Genomic DNA, 27,982 nt, shown 5'->3' with positions numbered 1-27,982 from the left:
GACTGACACCTCCAAGCTGCACTCTGATTCTTAAAATAAGCATCCATTACGTTTTAAATTTCTGTTGGAAATAATTGGCTGCTGAGGAAGCCTCTTTCCCAACGTCATTTTTTGGAGGGGGGAACTGCAGTGTCCTGACGGTTCTGGCCAATCAACACTATCCAGGTTCAAGACTGGGTAGCCTACAAGTTATTAATCTGAATGATCAGGACTAAGTCGTCGGGGCACCCGGGAAGGGGAGGGGGGCTTCGAGATGGTCATAAATTTCTGATTTAACTCCACTGGCCGTCTGTGAGTCTGCACCGACGTCTCATCCTGCCTAAACTGAACTGCCAGCAGGCTGTGTGTCTCCTCAGATGCCGAGGGAGTAGCTCAGGAAGGAGGGTGGGTGAAAAAAAGAAAAGACAAAAAAAAAAAAAAAGGAAACAAGATTTCAGCACCGGAGCTGTCCGCGGCTGTCTTGGGGAAGACTCTATTCCTGCTAAAAGGGGGAAGAAGCTGTAAATTTTCTCTGTGTGACTGTGAGGGCAAGGGATAATAAACTGCTGTGCCATTCGTCTCCCTGCGGGGGTACCGACGAACGAGTAAAGGCTCACATACTTCATTCGGGCCAAGTCTTGCCATGCCCGACGGCCACGCTTGAGTCAGGAAGGATAAAGTCGCCAGAAAGTCGCGGTGAACAGCAGCCTTTACCCTTTACGGTGAGTCAACGTATATAAGAGCCGTTGCTTTTCTGTACCACTTTGTAAAATGTTGCATGGGGGGAAAAAATGCCAGTCTTGATTCAGATTTAGCCGTGACTGAACTCGCTTAAGGTGGATTTGCGGGGAACCCTGAACACAGATGCGTGCATGGGAAGCATATTTAGGTCAGCATTCATATGGGTGTGGATGCGCGCCGCGGTTGGCATCAAACTAGAGAGTTCTCATTGCAAAGCCTGGTAGCTCCGTCTGCTCATTTCATAACAGTGCACCAAAATCAGCAGGAAACGAGGGTGAAAGCAGGGAAGTTCTTGGACTACAGCTGGTGCACGTAAAATATGTTTTTTTTTATGATGGGAGATCTGCAACTAATGGCACAATTAAGTCATCTGGAACTCATGCCCCTCTCTGTAGCAGACACTCTTTAACTGTAGTTTGCCGTCTTCAATTGTTTTTCCCAGCACTGCCCCACTCAGGGGAGCATTGCTGTCCATCAGTCTTTGTTTACAACTCATACGTCCGAAAACAAACAAGCCAGTTTCGGTGTTAACCCAGGAGGCAGTGCTGCACCTCGTTCTGTGGCAGATCTCTGCAGCCTGACCTGCTTCACTGCCGCCTGTTCTGTGCTTATTCAGAGCCTTTGAGAGCATCGCTGGCTCAGGCTCTCTGGCTGGCAGAGCCTGAATGCCAACATGATGTCTCCCGTGTAAGGATGCATTGAGATTTAAATTCCACCTCCATTCAGACACCTCTCTGTTTCCTTTTTTTTTTTTTTTTTTTTTGGCCGTTCACAAACTGAATTTCAAACCCCTATATGCATTTGCAGAGCCATAAGATGGAGAATGTTTTAGATGGAAGAGAGAACAGACAATGAAAAGCCAGAGGGAGAACTGTTTGGGTTTTTTTTTTTGGGGGGGGGGGGGGGGGGGGGGTAAACACAGAGGGGCAGATTTCTGGTTGAAGAACTGGATCAGGATAGGCCAAGAAAAAGCAACAGAAACAACTTTAAGCTCTTTGACTTGATTTAGGTTCCTTTCTATGTCCTGGTGCACGTACATCTGCGTATTTTAGATGAGTGTTAATGATTTCACTCACTAGCTCTTACAGGGATCTGGGTGAACTCGTTAGTGTAATTAGTTCCAGATCTTTGCTTCCCTGGTCTGTGGGTGAGGTCTTCAGCTAAAAGCGGATTCATTCCCACGAAAAGGCATGCTTTGTGGTGCCTCCATTGAAAAACTCTAAGCCCCCCCTCAACTGAAACAAGGAATGAAAAGGAGGGCTGGTTGGGATTCTAATCAGCACATACCAGTGACATCCAACAGCTTTGGGAAGAGAATCCTAGCACAAGAGAAATGGCACATACAGTGTAGCATCCTTGTAATGCTTTTATGATGGAGAATGCACACACACGTAATAAGGAGACATACAAATGTGGCTTGAAATTGTGTCTATTTGTATGATTTTGAGCTTTTAGAAGATGGTTAAATGCATAATGGAGAAAGAACATCAACATTTTTCTTTCTCTTCAGTTTTGCTATTTTCTTTAAAAGAACTGGATACACTAAATGTTCTAAGTTTGCACCATGCCTCAAATGAAACAGTCAAGAAAAAACAACAACTCTTTGGTTGCTCACAAGCTAACAAGATATGTTCACATTGGAGCCGTAATTTCTCTCTGCTTCCAAAGGATCCATCCAAAACAGCTGAAAGCTTTGATATAAATTATCGGATGTGATATTGTCTTAAAAAAATGCTTTTATATATTAAACTGGGCAAATATAATTTGGTGAGTGCACCCATTATTATGAGTGGATTATATCCTAGCAAGTACCGCCCACCCCCCCATCTATAAAAATCATCCTATATTTGTAGCCTTCTTAAGCGATTAGATGTCCTGCCAATGCGAATCAGTGCCCGTAAAAGATTACTCTTTAAAGATGAAGTTGCTTCAACTAAATTGCTGAACATCCCATACTGCTACATAGTACACCGATCTAACCTGAGCTTTCAGCATCTTCTTGGGATTCTTAGAAAATAAAATTAATCAAACCTCCTTGGAAGATATGAATATAACGGTCCAACTTACTTCACCAGTATTAACTTAATGAATAATGAATAAAAAAAGACCAGTTGTGCTTTATCACAACTATTTTTCATCTTTATCTGTAGACTGTTTTTCCTCAGTCTAATAAATGGCTGCTCAGTGAGCTCAATAACTACACATGGTGTCACTTGTATAGCAGAAGACTTAATTCCATTACAGACTTTAATGTTGGCCTGTGCCTACAAGAGAAAATTGATTCTGCTTTAAATAAACATTTCACAAATTCTATAAACACAGTACCATCACGGATAAATGGTGTGGTGTTACTGCTGTCAGTGAATACTCTAGAAGAAGTTAGGATGTTTTGCCTGATGTGGCGTGGGAGTGTTAAATAAATGAATGAAGTGTGGACACTTACAAAAAAAAAAAAAACACTCAGAGGAGTAGAATAAAATCACAAGGATTTCAAGAGCACTTTGGCGCCACCTCCCACTGAAATTATCAATTTTTAATTAAATCAAGATGCTCCTGAGAGAATCATCATTTCAGGACTAGTCATAGTCATTTGCCAACATGAATCGGGAGCGGAAATGCACAGTTGATTTTTCTAGGACTCAAATATACATAAAATAAACAAAACAGGGAAATAAAATTAACATATAGGTAAACTCCCCTAAACCTGGCTTTTGTATGGACAAAGGCAGGATATATCACATAAGACCTAAAAAAGACCAAACTGCTGATGTACTTCACTATCTTCAGAATATTCTCACACAGTACAAGATTTCCTCAGACATATATGTCAAGTTCTGCTCTAAGGAATGGCCCTGTTTTACGTCCCTTTGGTCCAGATCTTTTTTTATTCAGGGGCATTTAAATCATTCAGAAAGGTCCAGGAAGGAGAGCAGAGTAGCCGAGGCAGTGGCTCCTGCAGGAGTCTAGTGATCGTCAAGCCTGAGGGAGTTTTATCCTGCTCGCTTCTGCTTGTATTGGCCATCAGATGTAATATAGAGGGTGAATGTGGGTGACTGCTGAGCCTTAGTGGAATCACTTTTTAATACAGTTGGCACCTGAAGGGGGGTTAAAAAAAGTCAATAGGTAAAGTAATATAAGCAGTTGAGTGAGTAAAAAGGTTGTAAACAAGTTGGTGGAGCTCATCAACATTTTCTAAGCAGTTTTCTGTTTTCGGGTAACGACAAATGACAGCAAAGCAAATGTGTAGTCAAGTCAATTTGTGGTTAATTTACCTTCATTTTGTCTATTTTCAGCAGTGTCACTACAAAATTATAACTTTCCTTGTAGCCTGAAAAAAAACCCAGTCTGACTCGCATGGATCCTTTCAAAGATGATTTGATGTAGATATTTATAGGCAAGGTGTCAAAGATGAACCCCCCCCCCCCCCCCCCCCCCCCCCCCCCCCACACACACACACACACACCAAAAAAAAGAGATCATCTCTCTCGTGAGTATGACGCAGATGCAGGTGTTGAGCTTCACAAATGTAACCGACAGCCGGGCAGGAAGAGGGCTGATTGGTTTGACAGGCTTGTGGTCCAACGCTTTGGTTTTTTTTTAGACTTGCAAGGTGAGCGAGTGACAGGTTAGTCAGCTCTATCTAATGCACTATGGTATCAAAGCCAAGCGCTGACCCATTTCTGTCAGAATCAACTTGCACATGGAGAAAAAAAAAGTATTTTTAAAATTCATAAGCTAACCTGAAAATGACAAGGTCTTCTGTCTGCACATGCGTTTGCTCATCAGGAGTGGCGTCAGCTCCAGCATTGTTTGGAGAATACAAATGCTGAAAACAAAGAACCTGACCTCTTCTTTCCTTCGGCAATATATAATTTGCATACAAGTGTAGAAAGCTATCATTACTTTCCTAAACCCTGGACTGGGTTGTGGAGTTTATTGATGAAGCTGGTAATGTTGTGATCCCTGTGTTTCTTTCTCTTTTGTTTCAAAGTACAGGTAGACCGTCACTTTGGCCGTTGTAGCATATTGAAATTATGCACGCTTTTCATAGATGGCATTGATTCGATAGAGTGCACAAAAACCTTGGGTCTCATATAAGCATTTAGCTTATTGTTATTATTACATCCCCCCCCCCCCTTCCCCCCCGCACCACTTCTGTTTATGAAGCTTATTCACTTTGCTGGCCATTACACAACAATTTGTTTTCTGTTGATTATGCCATTAAAAGTGGCATGGCCTGTTATCTGCACTGCACAGTAGTTGAGGATCCAGCTGAGGATCCAGCTGTGCTAGCAGCATTTAACCAATGTATCAGTCATGGTATGGTTATTTTAAGCCTTGTCCTCAAGCATGCAAAAGCTATTAAACTTTTTTTTTTCTTCCAGCAGCGTAAGCATGGTCTTTGCAGGCATCTCTAGCATCTAAAAGCTGTCACTGCCTTATGCTGATGCCAGAACCGCTCTGAGCCTGAGTGGAAAGGTCACTTCAGTGGATAATTAAGTCCTCATAATAGTCACGGTGCCTTCCTCTGTTATGATCACCACTTCTCCTCTAATTATATGTGTTCTTTATGAGCAAGTGTCTTCTTCAAAGGCTTTGATGCAGTCAGGCTGTTCATATATCTAAGCTATTGTATTATAGCGTTCTTGTTTGAATATTTCTCTGATATTTCTTTTTTCAATTTTGAGGTAAACTGTAACAATTTAAGGACTGTGAGGGTTATGGTTAGGGTTAACAAAAAACAAAAAAAAAAACCCCACAACTATGATAGAAATATTAAAAGGGTTTTCTAAGGTGGAAAAGTAGGTGTATTCAAAAAAGCAAAACTGAAACAGACGTTATGAATAAATCATGACATGCATTATAAATCAAACAGGGCATATTTTCATCCCACTATCTTAATTATTTTCTGACTTTTGAAGTTTGACTGATACTGCACTGTTCAAGTGCATCATGCTGTTGCATCCGCTCAGTCATGCCAAATGGAGAATGAATATTCAACATCTGCACAGTGCTAGCACACGGACTAAATATAACGGACTAATATATGCTCATATGTATTTTGTTCAAATAACAGATATAAATGTAAGATCGAACTGGTGTTTGATGTGATTGTTAAAATAGTAAGTTTTAAATCCTTTACCACACCCACCATACATCCTGTACCAATCAATCAGTTGGACACACCCAGGAGTCTATATAACTCCACCCTTTGGGCCTGCTAGGCCTTTTACTGCATGTCTACCAGAATGCGAACATAGGACCTCGTAAGTTAAGTAGACTCTGCTTAAACCTTTAATTGCCTGATTGCCATGCAATGTAAATGGATAGTTCATCAGTTGAATGTTTATTTATTATATTATACTAAGTCCTTGTATTGTTGCCTTCCATAATGGAAAGACAAACTCCAAAATGGTGGATGCATTAGTCATGTGGTATTGTAATTTGGTTTGATCTTTATTTGTAATTGTCATTATTTTTATGTATAGAAAAAAACTCCCAAATCATCCATCCATCCACCTAATCATCCCTTCATTGAGTCTTCCAATTCATCATCAATTGTTTAAATGTGCCACCACATCAGATGTTCTGTCAGCAACAACCACCACCTTTATTCTTGTTTCTTCAGTGATATTTTTCAGTATGTTGACAACTGTATTTATTATAAGTTATTTCACTTTGATGTAATTGTTTCCCTAATCCTTGACAGCAAGCATGGAGTCTAGCACAAGTGCCATATTGGAGAGATAAGCAGTTAAGAAAAATGTCAACTACAACCATTTAAAAAAGAAACTGAACGCAGAACCTTTTTAGTCTAACCCCATCTGTAGTAAAAGACAACCCACTGAGCTTATTGTTATCCCTGCAGTTATGGTGCTGGCTATTCAGTATTCTGTATGCCAGCAGAGTATTTTAATGATTGTGTATTCTCAGCATGCTTCGGTCATTTATTGGGCTTGAGGAGGGCACTGTACCTAGAAAGACGGCTCTTCTAAATGAAGTGCTTGTCCTTGAGGAAGACAATGTGTCCCAAAATCTCCCACTGAACTTGGGAGTCAGTAGACATAAAACTCACATGTCTAATAAAATGAGGTTTTCCAAGCAGCAGAGAACAGTCTCCTGATTGCCTGCAATTTTTTTTACTTTTAGTACTCCTGAGCACCAACTCCATTTATTTTAGATTTTCATAAGCATGCTGAGATTCAAAATTATACATGATTTTTGGCATTATCCCAGTGGGAAATATTTCAGGTTATGCATGATTTTTGGCATTTTCCCAGTAAGCTTATATAGCATATGCTAAATAAACACTACTGTTCTGATGGGCTGCAGTTAATTAATCTCTGCAGGGATGCTATGCCTCAGATGAATTGACCTTTCACCACTACTTAGTGCATGCCATCCAAAACAAAATGGTGTGCTTCTGTTTGTTTGTTTTTCTTTGTACATTTGAAAACTTGATTTAAATGTATTCTAAATTGGTTTTCTATTTTGCTAAATGCATGGAACCATAAAGAGTGAAGCTATGCTGAAATGGGCACAAGCAAAATGAGTGTAGTTTCTGGAGTCTATGAAGCATGGGTCCCATAGCAGTCTGACGACATAAGGCCTGACAGGCTATTAGTTGTAAGCTAGGAAGGGAGAGAGGGGAATGACTCCTATTTCACTTTCGATAAATGTGATTAAATTTCACACAAGCACTTAGTGTATGTGGAGCATGGTTGGATGGGATTGTATTTCAGAGCAAAAAACACATGTCCCAGAAGTACCTTGTAATCAACTTGAATCCACAATGCTGCCCCCCACCCCCCTCCCACAATAATGCAATTCAAGGTTGCTTCTCTTAAGTGTAAATGAGATCTCGGTCTGATTTTGCTGAACACTCTACCACATCTTACGGTTCATGATTTCACTAAATGTGTTTAGGGATTGAAAGTATTCAGTATTAAGTTTCCTGGAAATGGTGGAGTTGTAACTTGGTTCAGACTTGATCAAACTTCAGGATGTTGAGGTCAGTCCGAATGGAAATTGAGCTTTGAAGCCTTATTGCTACTACTGAAAAAGCTGAGAACAAAAGCTACTGCAGAGAACTAGAAGGGATGCTCACTTAAAAATGCAACAAAAAAGAAAGTAAAACTGGAGAAGAAATGACAAAGTCTGAAGACAGGCTGAAGAACAGGTTGGTAACAGGTGGTGGATTAACCAAGATTGTGAGAGAGGCACCAAAGCAAAGACAAAGAAAAATCAACAGACTCCAAATTAATGAACACGAATAACAGAACAGACAAAAACAAACTATACATGGGCAAAGACAGAAATGCAAACACTCACAAACACGAGTCAAGTGAAGTCTGTTAAAAAAAAAAGCTGTCTTTCTCATTCTACTGCAGGAAAAAAAACACTGCTCTCTTGCAGTTTTCAGAAAAGTCAAAGCTGTTGCACTTTATTTAGGGTTGATCATAGCCTCTGTGTCATGAACTGGGAGACCTTTTTTGTATATTGGGTTTCAGGAAAAAAACTATAGTCTGAATGGGCAAAATCTCATTTAAAACCTGCCAAAGGGGTGAAGTAATTTTTCCCCCCCCCCCCGCTTTAGGAGCAATAAAGTTGATCTTATCTTATTTTGAGTAATTTTATTTGGTGAAGAGGAGTGCTGTGCGATATCTACAGCTGGCTGAAGGCAGCAAGTTTTTGGTTATTTCCTTATATATAAGAAAATTACAAATGAGTGAAGCAATTTATTGATTTATGTGCAAACAAACATGGAAATGAAGTATATGAGGTAAAATTATATGCAATTCTAATAAGCTTGAAAGTCAAAATATGGTTGGAGCAGCTTTATTCTTCAACACAGCCTGAACTCGCAACCTTAATGTTCAGGAATAGTTTTTCAAGCTTCTTAAAAGGCATTCAAAGCATTGAATGTTGGTTGGCCCAACATGTTTACAGATGCTTGTAGATATGTTTTTTTTTTTTTCTTTCGACCTCTTCTATACATGTTGATGATGATTTGACAAACTTTTAGATTCCTCAATCCATAATACCCATTACCACTGATTATCCACTTGTGTAATTCGGTATACCTCTGCCTTTTAACAGCCACCTTTCCTATGATACCAACCTGCCTGTGCCCAAATGATACTCTGTTTTGTCTCCACTCGTCTGATTTTCTCAAATTTAGGATCAACGCCATATCATGCTGAGGTGCCAAGTTTTTAGCTAATAGCTCTCAGAATTTACCTTTTAGCAAAAACATTATTTTTATATCTGTACATTACAGTTCCTTAATATCAAAGATATGTTCATTTCAAAAGTGTCAACTTGTATCATTTTTGACTCTTTTTTTTTTTTTAATGAACATAGCTTGGATATGAGGAACTGTAATGTATAGATCTCTTCAGTGATATGAACTAGGTGGCTTGTGAGTAAAAGCAGTGTAGATACATTTCGTTATGCATTGTCAAACATGTACCATCATTTCAAGGTGCAGAAGGACCGATTTGGATCCTTAAACTTTATGAAATATGAGGTTAAGGCTTTTATTTTTTATTTTCCAGTGAATTGTGGGATCTGCTTTCTTCAGCTTTCTGTTTATCTGAATCATGTAAATAACACTGCACAAGGACTGAACTTTTTCTTACCGAATGATATAGAAATGTGGGAGCCGGAGCAGATGGTCAGGGTTTATTAGTAATAAGGAGAGGAGTTCAGGGAAATTGCTGCTGATTGAATTAGATTGGCGCTAACAGGAAAAACTAAAGACATTCAGTAACGGCAAGATCTGATGTGCAGAGATATTTCCATGGGTTGATTTTTAACAAAATATGAAGTGAAATTTGGTGCCATCTGTGGGCTTGTAGCTGGTGCTATCAATCACTTGTCACTTACAAGTCAGTTTTGGGGGGGGAATAATTATTTTGTAACAGTTCCTCATTTTATTCCTTCTACTTTCATCTTTCTACAGCAATGGGAGTGCTCATGTCAAAGAAGCAGCAGGTGGAGAAGGTGCAGAAATGCACCGCTGTGGTCTCTGCCTTCCAGGCGGGCCTTAAAGATCGTGCTGTCACAGTGAAACAGGCAGAAGGGCAAGTGGAGGAAGGTGAAGGGCATGCCAAGACCAATCCTGATGAGAAAAATACAGAGGACGCAGTGCAAGAGGAGAATGACAATAGCGCAAGTCCATCAACTTCCCAGCAGGCCTCAGCGCCAACGAGAGACGAGTGTAACGTCAACCAGGAGGCTTGGTCGAGGTTACGGGATGGGAAGGGAGTAGAGCCGGAAGATCTTGACAAGACTCATCAGCTCACACCGCCTGCTTTTGTGCGACCCAAAAGGGAACCTGATGATGACCAGCCTATAGAAGTGGACCTGTATAAGAAAGAGGAGGTATTAAATAACAAAAGTCAGTAGTAGTAGTAGCAGCTAGTCTTTGTCATATATTAAAAAGTAAATAAATAAATGCATAAAAAATCAAATAAGATGGTTCACAGTTGTGGGATTAAACGGATGACTACAAGATGTTAAATAATCTCTATGGCAACAGCAGGTTATTATATCTGGTGACCTGTTTTCTTCCCTCACATTAGGCATCATGATTGAACAGCACAGGCAATCCATAAAGAGATTCCTTAGCTTTATCTAAACATCCTTGTTGAAGGTGAGAAAGTATGAGTTTGAAGTTGTTTGCTGTTGGGCCTTTAATAGCTACACAGGCTGTGATGTATTGTGTGTGAGGGCTCTTCACAGTGAGCATCCTGTAGGCGGGCTGCTTTGGCTGGCTCTGAGAGGTGGCCATATTCAGGGTGACGCTGACTAACAGAGCATGTAGTTCACAAGAGCAATGGTCCCATCAGGTTTTCTGTTTAGAATAAATAAACATGGCTTCAACTTACTGTACTTACAATCCCGCACTAAACATTTATCTTGCAATAGTAATAGATGTGTCTATTGGAATGTTAGAAGACTGATACATGAGGGTCATAAATACTCGGACACTGACTCATTATGTAACACTCTTTTTAACTTTATTTTAAGAGTAGAACATCTATTTAGTAAGGAAAACTTTGCATATACATATACTGAAATCTAAAGGGACAATTCAGTGTCAAGCAGCCGCATGGCCAGGTGAGGCCAGTTCTTGTTGTTCCATGGAAAATTAAGCAGATGAAAATTTAGGAATTTATTCCAAGTGTTGAACTTGCATTTGGTTTTTATTTTTTTTCAGTATACCAGTAAAAATAAAAACCTTACCTAATTCAGCTGGCACGCTCTTAAATAGGAGTGCACTGACAAGCTCTGCAATATCAAAAGGCTTAGAGAACCATAGATGTTGACTCGAGTGGGGAAAATCTCAAATTCTTTCTCAGGTTAAGAGAGACTTCACAACATTTAGCAGTTTCAAGCACTTAGTCAGTCTACTCTTTCATGAATGTAGGTACAGGGCTTACAAGATTAGACAAATAAAACGAAGGTTAATTTGTACAAGAATGACGGGTAGAGAAGTATGGAAAAGAAAAGGAAAAGCTCCAAACATGGCTTAGGCAAAGCCATGGCATAGAGCAGGGGTGCCCAACTCCAGGGTCTGTGTCCTACAGGTTTTAGATGTGTCCTTGATCCAACACAGCTGATTTAAGTTTTTAAGGTCTTTTTAGGTCTATAAATACTTGAAGAATTACATTTTGTAATGTTGCCATTTTATACTACTACAGTGGATTTTAAAATCGGACAGTCAAATTTTTATGGTGGCCCTGAGAGGCCAAACGGACTGCAACTTAAAAAAACACCAGAAATAAGAAAAATGCTGCAAAAGCACACAAAACACAACGAAAATAGGAAAAACGACAATGGAAAAAAGAAAACAGAAAAAGGAAAAAACAGATTTCCAAAAGCAAAAGTGAAGTGTTTCTGGGGAGACAATAACCCGACGGACCAGTTGCAGGAACCCAAAACACGGTAGGTGTGTTTTATCATGATTCATACTGATGACGGATTTTAGGCTAATAGTTAGACTAACACACTTCTTATCTTTCCTCACAAAATCGATAAATCCTCCACTTCTTTTAAGTGTCTCCCAGCGAAATTCTTATATTTTGGTTCCTGCAACTGGTCCGTCGGGTTATTGTCTCCCCAGAAACACTTCACTTGTGCTTTTGGAAATCTTTTTTTTTTTTTTTTTTTTTTTTTCCTATTTCTGTTGTTTTGTGTACTTTTGCAGCATTTTTCTTATTGCTGGTGTTTTCTTACGTGACAGTCCGTTTGGCCTCTCAGGGCCACCATAAAAATTTGATTCTCTGATTTTAAAATCCACTGTAGTAGTATAAAATGGCAACATTACAAAATTTAATTCTTCAAGTATTTATAGACCTAAAAAGACCTTAAAAACTCATGTTAGACAAAGTCAGTTGTGTGCCAATTTTTGCCAGGCTACTGCTTCTACTAGATGAGGGTCTTTTTAATTGGTGCCAACTGCAAATGTGTTTATCTCCCAGACAAGTGGTAAGTTTTCTTTTTGGTTGAAGTACCATATTGTGCATGGTTGCAGTGTTACTTCATTCTTAGAAGTTATTATTTTATAGAGAGGCTTGCTGAACAGTCATCAGGTCAGATAAGGTTCACCATATAAGAGGGAAACTCTTACTGAGGAATATGGCAAGAGGGATTTGTCTATGGCCCTGGCAGCATTTTTATAGATGTGTAAAAGTACCAAGAAAACTTGCAATGTCTTTGTGTTTAAAGCAGCCAAGCATTCAGCAGTCATTTTCCCTGGCTTGACAGCAGAGTGCAGCCTGGCTGACTTTACAAGGAGGTTGGCTAAAAACCGACACTGAACACATTAGACAGCATCATAGGTAGTGATGTCCTTATTTGAGCCTGAGATGGACAGTTAAGTGCTGTACGTGACACAAACTACATTATATAATACCACTTCCACCACACTCCTACCACTGATGGACTGATGCTTAATTTCTTCTCGGTAACCTGTTACATAGAGGTTTGGTTAATGGGAGATGAAGAAAGGACGTCAGGAAGTTTAGAAACGACATGTTAACACAATTGCAGTTATCAGGTTTTTTTTTCTAAATGGGGGGGGGGGGACACTACATTTCTGTGAAGCATGCAGAACTAAAAAAAAAAAAAAAGCTCTGTCACTGATGCAATCTTTCTCCTGCAGCCACGAAGCGATGAGATGTGTGACGTGTGCGAGGTGTGGACTGCTGACGACCTGTACCCTTGCAGGATCTGCACTCGGGTATTTCACGATGGCTGCCTGAGAGAGCTGGGCTACCTGCGTGCTGAAGCTTTGCAGGAGATGAGAGATACAGCCCACACGGTTACTGGCTGGAGCTGCTACTATTGTGTAAGTCGGGGCTCGTTGCTAAAAACATTCAGTGCTTACAAATGCAGCTATTTTTGTCATGTTTGCAACATAATCACAAACTTAACTAGTTTAGTATTAAATATATATATTTATATATATATGTAATAAACACTAAAGGCCAACCACAGTTCTTATTTGCCAGTCATTCAGAAAAATCTGAACTGCTATCCATTCATCTACTTAGCTGCTTGTCTAGTTTGGGATTGAGGAGGACCTGAAGCCTATCGCAGTTGTCATGGGATGAGAAGGTAGAGCCTGAACAAGCTGCCTATTGGAGAGTCATTCATGCTCACATTCACACTTGAAACCAATTTAGAATCACCAAGTAACCCAACATCTCTGATGCCCTTGCACAGTCCAAGCTCCAAAACGGAGATTGGACATATATTGGTAAAGTAGAACATTAATTTGTTAAATTTGATAATGGCATAATTTAGTAACATAATGAGCAAGTTATAGAAATATTTGCAAACTCAATCATTGAAATGTCACACTACTGGTGTGAGAACACATCGACTGGTTTTCACTGTAGCTGCTTGAGGTATCATTCTGACAGCAAATATGACTTGTCACGTCTGGAAAAGCTCAGGTGGAACTAATACAGTTAATGATGCCTCTGTTTCCTTTTAGTGTCACAGACTGTGACTTAGTGTATTAATTAAGTACAGCTGAGTAAATTTGCCAGTTGTCATTAAAGCTGTTGACAACAACTGTTGCTGCCTTCAGCTTTCAATTCCTGCTTGTTAATTCATGTCAGATATAGAAGTTATGGTTGAAATGGTGGCTTTTGCCATGTTAAAATCAGTCTTGTGGTAGGTTGTGGTTTTCTACATGTGGTTAGATTGCATATGGAATAGTCCACAATACGCCTTTTGTGTAAAGGCATGTGGAGAGCATAGGCTAAAATCGGCAATATCATTTAGATCATTACACAGAAGATGATGGAGATGGATTTGATCCCACTTTGTGGCGGGCAATAGTTAGAAGCACTTATCATATTCACAAATTGCAAGTCTCCATAATTTTATGTCTAGATTATTACAGTTATATTTCATATAGACTGAGGCAATGTTTTGGCAGATTTTTCTGTAATTCAAACAATAAAACAAACGGCAGTTTCTCATCAGAAATTCAGTGCCAGTGCCAAAACCCACGACTCCCCGATGACCCCGTGAGAGGCATAATGCAATCTGTTTTAATTCAAGCGTAAACAACTAAAGAGCGCTTTTGCCAGGGGACCTTTCATAGCAGAGTAAGGGCGCCATAGCCCCGAGAAGCAAAATCACATGCCAAAGTTGTGCAAGAGGGATGTTTTCACACAATCTGCGAGAAGACGCTGAAAGGTTCGTTCTTTGGCTAGCTTCTTCAGTGTGTGAGGAATGAGGGCGGAAGGAGACAATTCAGTGAGGGGGCGGGAGCAATGTTTTATTTAAATTGTAAATTCTAGTCCTCCTAGCCAAAGAAACCAGTTATTTTGTTAGTGTATCAGTCAGATGTTTCAAATCCCCCTCCCCACACACACCCTTCTATCATATCTGACATTTAATTTCACACAGGCACTACAGGCTGCTGCTGGCAGATGGACTGAGTTCCCTTGAAAGTGGATTTACAGTCTTCAAAGTAGGCGATTGCAATAGTGGCTTAGTTTCAGTCGCGCAGAAGGATTGGTCTGTGGATATAACTGACCCGTCTTTATAGCACTTTGATGCTTGCAACTAGGCCTGTATGGTCCATAACTTCCACATGGGGTCACCTACAGGAGTTGTGTTCATTTATGCATGTGGAACAAAAGCAGTAACTTTATTCATAATTTATTATGAATTCACCCTTTTGCAAGTTACATGTAATAGGGAAAGGCTCTATAGAGCAATTCTGATTCTAGAGCAATGTATTTTGACTCCTGTTCTTGATGAGATGCCAGTATAAGGGATCATTTATCCAAGACATGGCAAACTGCAGTTTGTTTATTGTATTTGCCGTATTGTATTTTCCCACCTCTTCTCTCCTGGCACCTCTTGATTTCTTCAAGTAGCTAGGTATGTGGTAATGATTCTCGTACTCTTACTACCTCATAAAGTGACTGCATTACAAGTAAACCTTTCAGATCACACGGTGATCGGAGTCATTAGTAACAGAAATACTGTTTATGAACAGTATTCCTGTTCATATTTATAACTTCTTGGGTAAAGGGCTTGCTGATTATTTAAAGTTGTCTGCAATAACACATCACCAGCGCATCATTGTATTTTTTGAACAGGACAGTCTCAGATAGCTATTTATGCAATCTGCCAGCATAAGATTAGAAAGTGTTATTTTTATACCTTGTTCCCTGCAGGCCTTTTGTCTCCTAGAGAGCTTTTTTTTTTTTTTTTTTTTTCTCAGATGCTGCCAGTAGATGTTGCATGAACCCTTAAATCTATTTTAAATTTCCTCTGCACATTATATTGGATGACAAATAAGACATCTGTAGCTGATGGGCAGTTTTATTGCTCAGCGGACAGCTGGTGTTACTAAAGGTAATGCTTGATGCACATAATGGCTTACAGATGCACAAAAATGTCTTGAAGACAAAGGACAGTTTTAATGATTAAAGCACAATTTGTTTTGCCTCCCACGTTGATTTTTAATTGACTCCTTGAATGACAGACACATGCAAATAAATAGATATGAACATGTATGAAGTTAATTGCAAGCTTATTAAGGTGCAGCAACCCCAGAGCACATATATCAATAAGCTACATCAATACAATAAGTGAAGCATCTCTTTGGCTTTTTCTTATATGCAGAAGTTGGTGAATGAAATTAAATTTGGAGAAACTGACACCAACCTCAAAATTATGATTGTTTCTGATACCTAACATCAGGCAAAATCTTACAGCAGGAGCTTGCCTAGAACAGTACACACATTAATATCTTCCTTTCCCCACAAAGTTTAATAAAATTTGGATTAGCAGTTTTTGCTAAACTCCAAAAACAAACATGGCATTTAACTTCACACAGTCTTTGTGCTGGATTGAAGTGGAGGCATTTGGTGGAGACGATTTGCACAGAGTGCAATTTGCATTTCAGACCCAATATCTGATTTTCTGTGCTTTAGAGGAGACGGATGACTAATGAAACTGATTTTTATACAATATTGATTCAGAATTGGCTGTCATTTGTTGAAATATATCTGCACAGACAACTGAATAGCACATACCATAGGACACAAATCCACACTGGAAGAAAAGTACAAAGCATTGTGAAGGAACACAAAGGTTTTTTACAATGTGACACCAGCGGAGCTTTACTGCACTGTCTGGCTGTAGCTCACTCAGGTTAGACACTTTGTAGTAATAAGCCTGTTAAAATTGTATAGCCAGTGCCACAAGTTTAAGCAGGACGGAGTGTCCCAGACTGGAATGACCAACAAGACCAGATGTGCATAGTTTGAATGAATCGGTCCAATGAATGGAGGATCTTTTTTAAATTAGTGACTCATTTTGTCAGTGGGATTAACTGTTTAAGTGGAACCGCCCACTTTCAGCTCTTAGATATTTATAGAGCCACAATTTCTATAGTAAATATGAAATTACATTTATTACAGTCCATACTTCCCTTCATCCCTGTGCTTAACTGCTTATCCATTTCAAGCTCATGAGGGTGTTTGAGCCTGCTCAAGCACCCCAGTGAGTGGAAAGTATGATACATACATTTGATCTTGAAATACAGACAGTAAGGTGATAAGATGATAGTTACTTTGATCTTGATTATAAATTGAAAAGGAAGAGAAAAATTAAGATGTTGTGCCCATGTTGACCAACCACTAGTGTCCTTTGCCCTTTATTTTTATATTAGAATGCATTGTTCTTACACTAACCATCCGATCTGTTTATATTTGGGGAAATGCAGATACTGGCAGGAGTGTTAGTCAGACTGATACTGAAACACTCAACACACTTGCTATACAGTAACTCATACTTTAATCACACTTGGCTGACATATGTGCTTTATTCATTTGGCCTTATTACATATACCATTTGCTTCAATTTGCCAAGCTTAAGGGTATTTTTTTCATCTGTTTTTCTAAGTGTGGGCGGTTGTGAATTTCATTTGGATTTCATAATGTGCCTTCTATGAAGCCCTGACAGATTGTAAGGGTGATGAAGGACCATGTAAACACACTAGAATTGGCTTATGTCAATAATCCCAAGGAGACTAAAGTTTGATCACATCACTTATGTGATAAATAATGTAGAAATTTAGATAGCAGCATCTTTTTTGCTGATATTCGAACAAGTTGGGGAATAAAATGACTATCTCACATCTTTGGTTACATTTGTCTTTCCAGCTCTGGTTTTCTCTGGCCTGTGTGTATCTGGAAATCTCTTAATTTAAACAAAAAGTGCATAACTGTCTTTTCTCCTATTAAAGCCAAATTGCTTTTTGTTGACACATGGATTTAAGTGCTAACATCGTTATTTGTAAATTTATGAAATAAGTCATTGTGAACCTAACATCTGGAAAACCTCCTTTTATTTCTTTTAATTATGATGCCATTATGGAGAGTGACATAAAAGGCACATTACATGAATTACCCAGGAAACACTGAAATGGGTTCATTAGTCAAAGCTACATGCATGTAGCTAATTGCAAGGACTAGTTTAAGCATACTATGTTCATCCATCAAGCAATGTGCCACTTGCGATAAAAGAAATGGTCTGAGCATCATGTTACAAAGCGTAATACTCTGGCCTCATCTCACCTCCTGTAAAGACTTTCCCAGGACCAGTTTAAGTATATTCTCTTATCAAGAGTGCCAGCATGCCAATTGACTGTAAAAGAGACTGCATTAAGAGTAATACTCTGCTCTTCCCACACATCTCTTCCTGCAGGACAATCTCAATCTACTTCTCACAGAAGAAGAGATGTACAGCCTCATGGAGACCTTCAAGCAGTGCAAGATCATCCCTGGTGAGCTACTGAATACAGGTTAAAGATATTTGGTTTTGGTAGATGGTAGTAACGCTGGCCATGCAAGAACTTTAATACTTAACCTTTTATTGATATACTGTACGGGACAGCACTGTTGGTTGGTGCAAAGTTTGCAGATCTGATTATATAAAAAAAAAATTAACGAAACCTATTATATTCTCAAGATGATATGACACAAATCACCATAAGACCCAAATTGGTACTGCCATTGCAGTATTGCTTTGCCACTGGTTGTACATGTCCGGAATGCTTGGTGATTAAAAGCAAAGAGATCCCAGATGAAATCTTGAGCACCTGTCTGGTCTGTGGTCACCTCAGACGTTTACTGCCCACAACATTGTTTCCTTGAGAAAGTGCATTTGCCCTCCACCCAGTCTACTTTGAAATGTGTAGTAGGCTGTGACTTTGCTGGATGGCAGTCAGTGGGAGGATGCTTTTCATTTTGTTGAAAATCACTCACCATAAGATGATGTATCTTGAAGACTGCCAGGTGACTAATTAGGACCTGTGTGATGAATTGTTCCCTGCTGCTATAGAGTCGTGCCTGGTGTCAGACGAGCTGCTTCAGTACCGCCACTTTGTATCCAAGCAGCAGTTTGAAAAGGACCTGACTGATGAGCAGGAAGAGGAAGTCTTGGCCCAGTTTGCTGCGCTGGATCCTGAGAAGAAGGGACACATCGAGTGGTCGGACTTTCTCTATTTTGAGTCTCTGGCAGTGTTAAGGAAGTTTCGCACAGAGGTATAGTTGTGGATTAAGGAAACAAGATAATTGGGATAAATCAGCACTGCATTTTTAAACTCTACCTGAACTGTCTTCTTCCACTACCATGACTCTTGTTTGGGTTTACACTCAGCCATGGCCTGCATAGCCCTGATGAGTTTTGTTGTAGAACACTTTAATTATACCTCCAAAAACCTTCAAAATACTCTATTCCTTGTGATATAGAAAAAATGCATATATAAATGTAATTAAATTTTACAGACTAAGGGAGTGTTTAAACAATAATCGTTGTAGCTGTTGATGAAATGATCTCATTTTTCAGTCTGAATCTAAAAACTAACTGAAAGGCAAAAAATGCCCAAAAATCTGGCTTGCATCCAACAGCTGAACTATTCATTTTGTCCCTTGACAATAAGTTATCTTTTTTTGTTTGTTTTTGGCTTGACTAATTTCTATAAACAGGTATTTGCACGTGAAGTCTGTATGCAATGAACCTTCCTTTTTTTTTTTTTTTTTTTTTTTTTTTTTTTTTTAAATCACAACCCTGTTTGTGCTGCAATACTATGTGGAAAGTGGGTATTTTTCCTAAATGCAATCCTGAAGCTAACAGTTATTGTAACTATTTTGCAAGTTTTTAGCTTTTTGTTTTAATTTATTTTTCATGCATAAGCAATGTCTGAGGATGGAGCCATGCATGATGAATAGAAATCTATTATCCCATCTGGATATCCCCCCCAGAGGCTAAGGCTGCAGACTAGCTGATGGTTCCCAGATTGTGGTTTGAGAGGTTAAATTTGAAGTTTGTCTGAGACTTTGGGGTAGTACGGGATGAAGCAATGTTGGCAGAATATGTCAGACAGTCAAAGTGTCACAGGAAATGACCAAGAATGGCTAAGATCAGCCCTAAAGTGTAAATTTTACTGAATTATAGCTGTTTAAATCACTAAAAGGTAAATGCTATTCTTACACTTCTTGGATTTTATTTTTTATAGAACTCACTGGTGCGTCTGTTAACTGCCAAGGAGAGAGACACTGCAAGGTCAGTGTTTCAGGGTCTGGATCTGGATAAAGATGGTGTAATCACACGAGCTGAATGCCGCCAAGCTCAGCAGTCTTGGTTCGAGAAGCTCAAGAAAGACTCGCAGTCCTGCAATGTGAGGTGAGTAGACCACATGCCACTTACAGGGATAATTGGAAGGAATTTAGGGAGTCATTTGTATGCAAACTGCAGATGGCATAAAAGGTCTGGGCACTTAGGGAATAGAAACAAGATAACATGAATGTGACACCCACCTCTAGTAATGCCATAAAGTCAGTCTTAAGAGAAAAAAAAAAGTCTGTCTTAAGAATGCTGCTGCAATAATCTTTTATCCAAACACACAATATGACAGCATTTTGAATTAAACTACACCCACTGATTAGTTCTCTTTAAATGCCATACTCTTTCCCATCTTATAATATATTTCATTATTTATGTTAATGCATGAGATTAACCTTGAGATGTCTAGCTTCAATTTAAATTGTCCTAATTAGTTTTATGATGTAGAATTTTAAATGCAAAGATCAATCTTACAAAATGGCTTTGAAAAATAATTGAATTATGGATATTTAGTTAAAGCAATGTGCTGGGAGAAGAGCACAATGCTGGCGCTATGCCTTGGATCATGTGAAAATGCAGGGTTAATGGTGGGAGGTTTTAATCAAGCAGGAAGTGAACGTTTAAGTTATAAAAAGAGCTTGAAATAAAACTAGCCCACAACTGAATACAAAGTCGGTACAATGAAGTATGGAATACAAAGGACTTGCACAGGACACAAGCTTCCCAGCCTGTGACTTATACCACTGTCATTGCCACCCTTCCTACCTCTTCATGTAGACTGTTAGGTCTTGGCATACTGTATTGCCACAGCTGATCCACCAAGGCACAGATGCCAAAGCACAGCTTGTGCGTATCTCTGTGATCCCAGTTGCGTCAGACGGAATGGCAATATTTGACACCCTGGGATGAAAACGTGTTGGTGTAAGGAGTACCTTGTGACGTTGGGCTCACAAAGACTTTAGCTGTCAGCCAACTTAATTTTCTTTTTCCTCACTCTGACAGAACTGCTATAGCCAATAGCATTAAATGCTGTTCCTCAATATAAATGGTTATGTCATGGTTACAACTTTGAATAAATCATCAATATAATATAATCAGGAGCTTCGGAGAAAACTGATAAATCTTTGGGATGCTGAAATTAATATTGGATACCATTGATTAAGCCTCAGATGGCACTACATTAATAAACAGCCTTGATTCTGTCATGGAAATCACTGGATCACTGGGCTCAGGAATGATGTGACTGATTCAGTGTGCCACAAATGCAGGTTAAAGCTCTGTGATGCAAAGATGCAACATTTAAACATGATCCAGAGCAGTCGCATCTTCTCTGGGATAAAACTCATTTAAAGTTAAAAAGTGTTTATTGGTTAGGTGAATTGAAATATGAAATTATTTTTGGAAAAAATGGACGCCACGTCCTCTCAACAAGAGATAAGGGACCATCTGGCTTGCTGTCAGCACTCAGTTCAAAAGCCTGCATCTCTGATGCATCAGTGCCTCTTAAGATTGACATCTTGCACATCAGAAAAGGACCATCAATCCAGAAAGGTATATACGGTACACGTTTAAGAGCAACATGCTCCCATCTAGATAACAACTTTTGCAGAGAAGGCCTTGGCATATTTCAGTAAGACAAAGTGCACCTCTTAAGAGTGTGGCTAGTAGTCACTTTTAAGATGTCTGTGAGATCGAATTCAAAATGATCTTTTCCTAAAATCCAAAGGTTTCTCAGTTTAAACATTGTAATCTGTTTTTCTATTTTACAGAACATTCCAACATTTTGGAACTGGGGTTGTATTTACCTGACTGGATATTTATTCATTTATTTATTTATTTATTTTAAATACAAAACTCTGAAGGAGCTAATCCAAACTGCCAAGACATCTACACTATAGGAAAGCTTTTCTCGTTACACAGTAGTGTTCATCATGTACATTTGCATAAAGATAATTAGTTATAACAATGGAACTTCTCCATAATTGACTTGCTGTCAATATTTTTTTATTATATGCAAATCAGCAAAGATTATGATAACATCCGAAATGAAGGAGAAATGTCAGTTAATGCAGACATCCAGTACTCTTCCTACTGCAACATTTGCTGATTACATAATTTGCATCTCATCATTCTTTGTTTCCAAGATAATGAGGAGAATATTGATTATCAAATAAGTCACCAAAATGTACAAATATTATTCTTACAGTAAAAACTGACTCGGGTTTGAACAACTATCCCCGTTAAGCGTTTGGGTTAAGATGAGCACTTCTTTGGCCACTGTAGAAAATCTGCATGGAGTGAAACCCCCAAATTTGTGCAGTGTCAAAATATCCAACTGTGGTTTCTTCTGATAACCATTTCCACAATGAGTTAAGCAAACTAAATGTCATTGTTGCCACTGACAATGCATGACAGCACGTGTGGACTGTAACAGGACTGGGGTGTAATATTTCTTTGTCCTGGTGCAGAGAAGCTCTTCAGTTCAATTTCCCTTTAGCTCAGTGAAGACATAACAGAGGACTTCAAAGAAATTATTTTGGCGCTGCTTGCACCACTGCAACACTGAAAAAATATTTTAATTCTAAGAGTCCTTAGAATTAAAATATTTTTCTACATCTTTTTTTATTAAACATAGTACATTTCAATAATATCAAAAAAATATTTAAACTGAAAAATAACCCCATGTACATCAAAGGCGAGGTAATGTTTCCTTTATGTATACTGTTAAATAGAGTATTTTACTGTCAGTATGAGTCCTAAGTTTCTAACGCTGACATGGGCACATGGATAAACATGGATAAATTGCCTTTTGCAAGGCTTTATGTGAGACTGCATCAAAATTGAGTCACAATATTAGATATGTCTCACAACATAATGCAATCTAGTGTAACACTACAAAGTGCAAACTGACAAAGCTCTCTGACAAACAGTCATAACCTCAAGACAAGCAGTTTGTTGCTTGACTGAACTACACAGCTGATGTTTGTGTCCCCTTAATGCAGCGAGTAGCTTTATTTATGGTTAAAGTTGTGAGGAACCCCAACTAGTTTCCCCAGTAGATGGAATAATGAAAGGAAAATTGACAGTGTAACCACTGACTGACCCATCAGAGTAATAATGGAAAAAAAAAAAAAAAACTCTGGTGGGGTTACTTCTGTTTGTTTTACAGTGTATGTGCATCGGTCGAATACGTGTTCAGATGATTTTCGCATGTTAAAGATGTAACTGCCACATGCAAAAGTGCTTGACTGCAGGTCAGAAATGTACTGAAATGTCCTCAGATTTGTACTGTAATAAATGCACTTTCCATCACTGTCACTGTGTGCCTGCATGTGCTCGTTTACCACTTGATATCTTGTGCTGTCAAATCTAAGCTGTACCATTCCATCCCTCTCACCTATTCGGCATCCCCCCACAGACTCATGGGATTCTGCTCTCCTATGAATTGTGGGTGAGTGTGACTCAGCACTGCATGGCTTGTCTTTTTTCCCCTCACTTCAACATCCTTGAGCACTACTCAGTCAAGTATTCTCAGAGAATCCCTCAGTTTAGATTTAATGTGCAATTTAACCCTTGCTTCATAAGGAGCCTAAGGGAAGGAGAAACTCCAAAGTGTCTCTTTCTGGATGTAAAGCTACCATAGACACGTGAATCTCTCAAGTTTAATGAGACTGAGATGATCAGGTCTCGTTATACAGAGACATGGGTAATATTCAATCTGGCCTTTAATTATAGGGATTAAAAGAAATCCTTTTCTTCTCCTTAGGAGTGCTTCTCCTTAAAATTCTTACTTTTCAGAGCACATGCATGGAAGTTGGGTGAGCACAGTGTCCATTAGGGCAACCCTATGTAGTACAACCATATGCATTTGTGCTGATTAAAAAGCAAATATACTAAATGAAACAGAAAACTCTGCTCCCTTGGATTGCACAAATTCACATGCAATGGTGTAAAAGGTAAAATGAATTTTAGCTTCTGATGATTAAGCGTCAGAATTTATTAAGAGCTTCTAAAAAAATGACTAATACTTGTGGGAGACAGCCTCATGAAATAGGCAGTTGCAATGTTTTAAGAACCATATTTTATATGGCTTGTATAAAATCTTAGATCATTTTTATTTAGTTTTTTTTAAATCGCATGCGAACATCCTGATTTTGGATGGAAAAGCTGATGCCGTCAAACAAATCTCACTGCCTGGAAAGGACCGCATTAAATGATTTGCTGACTGGAGGAAAAACATCTCTAAAAAAAGCTAGTTAAGAAAACATATGGTTTGCATTTCTTCATCATATAAACACATTTCTTACATTTTGGAGACAAAATAAATGGGTAATCATTCATCATCAGCTTGTCAAATTAAGGGATACTGTGTAACCAAGCTCCATACATTCAGACTGCATTATACCTGGTACAGGTCACAAGTCTAACACAGATTGATAATTGGTTAATCCTGGAATAAGATCTATATTAATTGTCAATGGAAATTCAGCTTAAAGCCTTAAGACTTAAAGTAATGATGCAAAACTAGGACGTTCCAATTTCCCAGTAAGACCAACATAAGTGCCGCCACGTTCATCATAACATGATGATTTAACTTCTATTTCCTTTTTTTCCTCATAGGCAATGGCAGCTGTCTTATTGTTCATTGACTACCACTTCATTTTTGACATTTTTTCTTTGGTACAGTATAAGTCATGTTGGCCCCATATGTGAGAGCAGTCCAGCCAGCTCTGGCAGTGAAAGGAGCAAGAATGACGACAGCAGGTTTGTTGCTTTTTTTTTTTTTTTTAAATATTTGTCAGTCTGTGGGTCAAAGTGATCAGTTATTGGAAAGTATATAAACGATTTTAGTAGATGCCAATTTCTGAAGTTCTTACAGGAAACCTTAAAAGCCTGCAGTAATTTTTACCCCAACTCATGCTTCTCACCAGTCTACACATGTCCATTGTGACCTTGGTGTGGTAAAAATCTTTCTTGGGCAGAAACGTAGGAGTAATTTTGAGTGAAACAAGTCAGCCCAGAAGGCTGCATCATGGACAGTGACGTGACCTGCCTACTTCCTGCTGCAAGCTCTGTTTCCAATGCAAATGACTTCAAATTCACTTTCTAAGCTGTCGCCAAGAGGTTAGGGTGAATCCTCTTTGCCATATCATGGCTTTTGAGACTTTGAGATTTTTATTTGCAATAATTGCAGCCAATTAGCAAGCTGTTCAGGCAGGCAGTGTTTTAGGATGAATACAAACTAGTGGAAGTTTCTTAGGTAGAGGTCTAACTGGGTTTTATATTAAATACAGCAGTAACTTCATTTGTAAGTTGTTTTTTTTTTTTTTTTTTTTTTTTTTTTTTTTCAAAAACCATGATGTGTAAGAATCAGTGTTGGGTAACTTACTTTAAATTAGTAATTTAGTTACATATTACTAGTTCTATCAAAAGTAACTCAGTTACTTCAAGTTACTCGTTACTTTCAAAGTAACTAGTAACTAACTAGTAACTAGCTTTTTACATCCAACACGAAAACTGCAGTCGTGGTGCTTTTGATTGTACTCAGAACTTGGAAATTCTGCCTTCTGAATAGGATGATGTAGGTAACACCAGACCGCAGATGAGCTGCATACAGGGCTGGACTGGGACAGAAAAATCGGCCCGGGCATTTTGACCGCCCCTCCCCCCTTCTTCCCAGCGCAAAGCACGAGGTTTGCATGCGGAGTGAAGCGGAAAAAAGTGCGAGAGACAGGGTGAGAGAAAGAGGGGGGGAAAAAACAACAAAAAAACCCCACGGCTCGCGATAAGGAGCCGACTCGCGTCGCGCCGTTTTGTTCACGACAGACACATCACTGCCAGATAGACTGCAGGTCATAACTTCTTACCTGAAGTTCAGTTCACCTGACGCTCGGACCGGCGGCCACCTCGGGTCTCTGCTCCTCCTGCCTCCCCTTTCCTTCATCCACCTGCTGGCCTCCACTACTTGCTAATGTTACTGAATCTGTGGAAGCTCCGTGATAGCCACCACACGAAGTAGCGAATAACGACCCTATCTAAATCCCAGTAACGAGTAACGCGTTCCTGATTTTGGCATAATAACTAGTTACCGTGCTCGTTACCACAATAATAACGTAGTTACTGTAACACGTTACTTAATAACGCGTTAGTCCCAACACTGGTAAGAATGCATTAAATTAAGATTCCCAGACTAACCTGTGATTATTATTATTTTTTTCCATCATTACATGTATCAAATTGCAATTATTTAAGGACACCTGAGCGTGTGACCATATGCCACAAGGCCCTGAACTGAGGCGGGGGCCTCAGTTCAGTTCCAACCCCGGACCCCTTGGTGTCCCCATGTACTCTTCCAACCTTCCCGTCTGAAAAATCTCCACTGTTCTATCAAATAAAGACAAAAATGTCCCAGGAAAAAATGTCTTAAAAGGACCATTATCAGCTGGGCATATCAGTATTGAGAAAATACTGCTATGCAGTTCATGGTCATACAAAGTAAAGTACATGCAGTAGGACTGATCAAGAACTATAGCTCTTATGGTCACTATAGTGAGGTGCCAGGATGACTCCTATTGTGGGGTGGTGTATTATTTCATGGCATTCATTTGCAGTTACAAAGATGTACAACTGCTGGCTCTTGTATAGAAATAAAAAAAAATGCAACACTATCAGCAAACACAATTAATTTTGTTCAACAATCAAATTTTTTTTAACTAAACTTTCTTTCTTTTACACAGGCCAGTGACCTGGGCAGACTTCCTGAGGGAGAGTGGCATCTATATTTTGGCTGCACGGCCTAATAGTTCTGCCATGCACATCAGACTGCCTCTATAGTCCAGGATCCGCTACTGCATTCAGCAGAGGGAGTGAGAGATGGAGGATGTACCCCCTATAGTCTACAGTTGAGTGAGGGAGGATAGACATGCTTATACAGTGACATGAGGATGGCAAGTGAGAGAACTGGATGAAGCAATGAGGTAGCAGATCAAGCCAGTGACAGAATCTCTCCTCCTCTGCATCACCTCAACACCACAACACTGACAATGCACGCTGACTGACACACCACAGACGCAAGTGACAGCAGCTGTCACAGGTCCCCACTCCAAAACCTGACAGCTTCCAACAAATGTGAAAGCTAGAACAAGTAAGACAACCCACTCACAACCTATTCAGCTGGTGATATTTCTTAAACTTTAAATGATCACGCACAGTCAGATGAGCACCTAGGATGATCACATGAGCCAACCTAGACTCTACAGCTCCATAAGACCCCTGGGTGGGCACATTTGGGTGTTGGGCTTCTACTCTTTCACATGTTCTTTCCTTTGGGCCCCAAAATGTCCTAATTATAACACCATGCAACTGAAATGGGATTGTGTTATGCACCATTAAAACTGTTAATCACGCCACACAGAAGCACATGCAAATTAATTTCTGGTAGTGTTTGATTTGTGGGAGGAGATTAACCACGCAGCTACATTAACGGAATATATACCAAACAACATTGAAAGCTATCTGCATACATTATAAGAGAACTGCTATATATACCAGTATAAATTATCATGCATTTAAAAAGATGTATTTATTCCTGTATCCTCTGATGTATCCTGTTTTCTCCATTTCACCCATGAATCTGTGTTCACAAATGCTAACTGTGAAAGGGAAAGAAAGCTAACCCTGTAAGTGACATGTATATACTGCCATATAGTGCATTTTGGTATTATTCTCTGAGCTGCACTATAACAAGGTGTAAATGCCACTCCTCGTATTCTAATGTCATTATTTGCACTGTAAGAATGAGATGTAGTTGGACTATTGTGACATAATCACTGTACTGAAAGACTGAGATCTGCTGGAAAAGTTTGTCCTTTGCTAATATGCAGAAGCACTCTTTAAAAACTGCTATGGAAAACGAGATGAAGTTATATAATGTAACAGATTACACGATAATTTTAAGGCACGCGATCCTGCCCCTGAATCACTAGAAACCTACTGTAATGAATAGGACATTATGTAGTGTTTATGCCATGTAATGGAGGTTTTATGCTGGGTTCTTTTGAAGTAAATAAAGTATGGTAATTAAATCAAA

At 39.2% G+C, this 27,982-nt stretch overlaps 1 protein-coding gene across 4 annotated transcripts; it reads left to right on the top strand.

Moving 5' to 3' along the window:
- Window positions 1–157: 157 nt before the first annotated feature.
- phf24 (PHD finger protein 24) lies at window positions 158–27,982 on the top strand. 4 transcript variants are annotated; one of them, XM_004538397.3, is made up of 9 exons: window positions 158–701; window positions 9,686–10,107; window positions 12,893–13,078; window positions 17,974–18,052; window positions 18,610–18,812; window positions 19,787–19,953; window positions 23,312–23,344; window positions 24,580–24,657; window positions 26,631–27,982. In XM_004538397.3, the coding sequence occupies exons 2-9, from the start codon at window positions 9,688–9,690 to the stop codon at window positions 26,725–26,727; spliced, it is 1,263 nt and encodes a 420-aa protein (XP_004538454.3). In that variant the 5' UTR covers window positions 158–701; window positions 9,686–9,687; the 3' UTR covers window positions 26,728–27,982. The 4 variants fall into 4 exon arrangements, with proteins under 4 accessions (XP_004538454.3, XP_076742448.1, XP_004538455.3 ...); XM_004538398.3 differs by lacking the exon at window positions 158–701 and adding an exon at window positions 5,961–5,987; XM_014408894.3 differs by lacking the exon at window positions 158–701 and adding an exon at window positions 5,971–5,992.

Source organism: Maylandia zebra, linkage group LG7, assembly GCF_041146795.1.
Source record: "Maylandia zebra isolate NMK-2024a linkage group LG7, Mzebra_GT3a, whole genome shotgun sequence".
Taxonomy (NCBI): Eukaryota; Metazoa; Chordata; class Actinopteri; order Cichliformes; family Cichlidae; genus Maylandia; species Maylandia zebra.
This window is presented reverse-complemented; position numbering and strand designations above follow the sequence as displayed.

What these genes read in the sequence shown, in the direction of transcription:
- phf24 (XM_004538397.3), top strand. Translation starts at nt 9,688, where the DNA reads ATGGGAGTGCTCATGTCAAAGAAGCAGCAGGTGGAGAAGGTGCAGAAA. An exon ending in GCAGTGCAAGATCATCCCTG is followed by an intron (nt 18,053 to 18,609) that starts GTGAGCTACTGA and finishes CTGCTGCTATAG; the next exon opens with AGTCGTGCCTGGTGTCAGAC. An exon ending in TCGCAGTCCTGCAATGTGAG is followed by an intron (nt 19,954 to 23,311) that starts GTGAGTAGACCA and finishes ATCCCCCCACAG; the next exon opens with ACTCATGGGATTCTGCTCTC.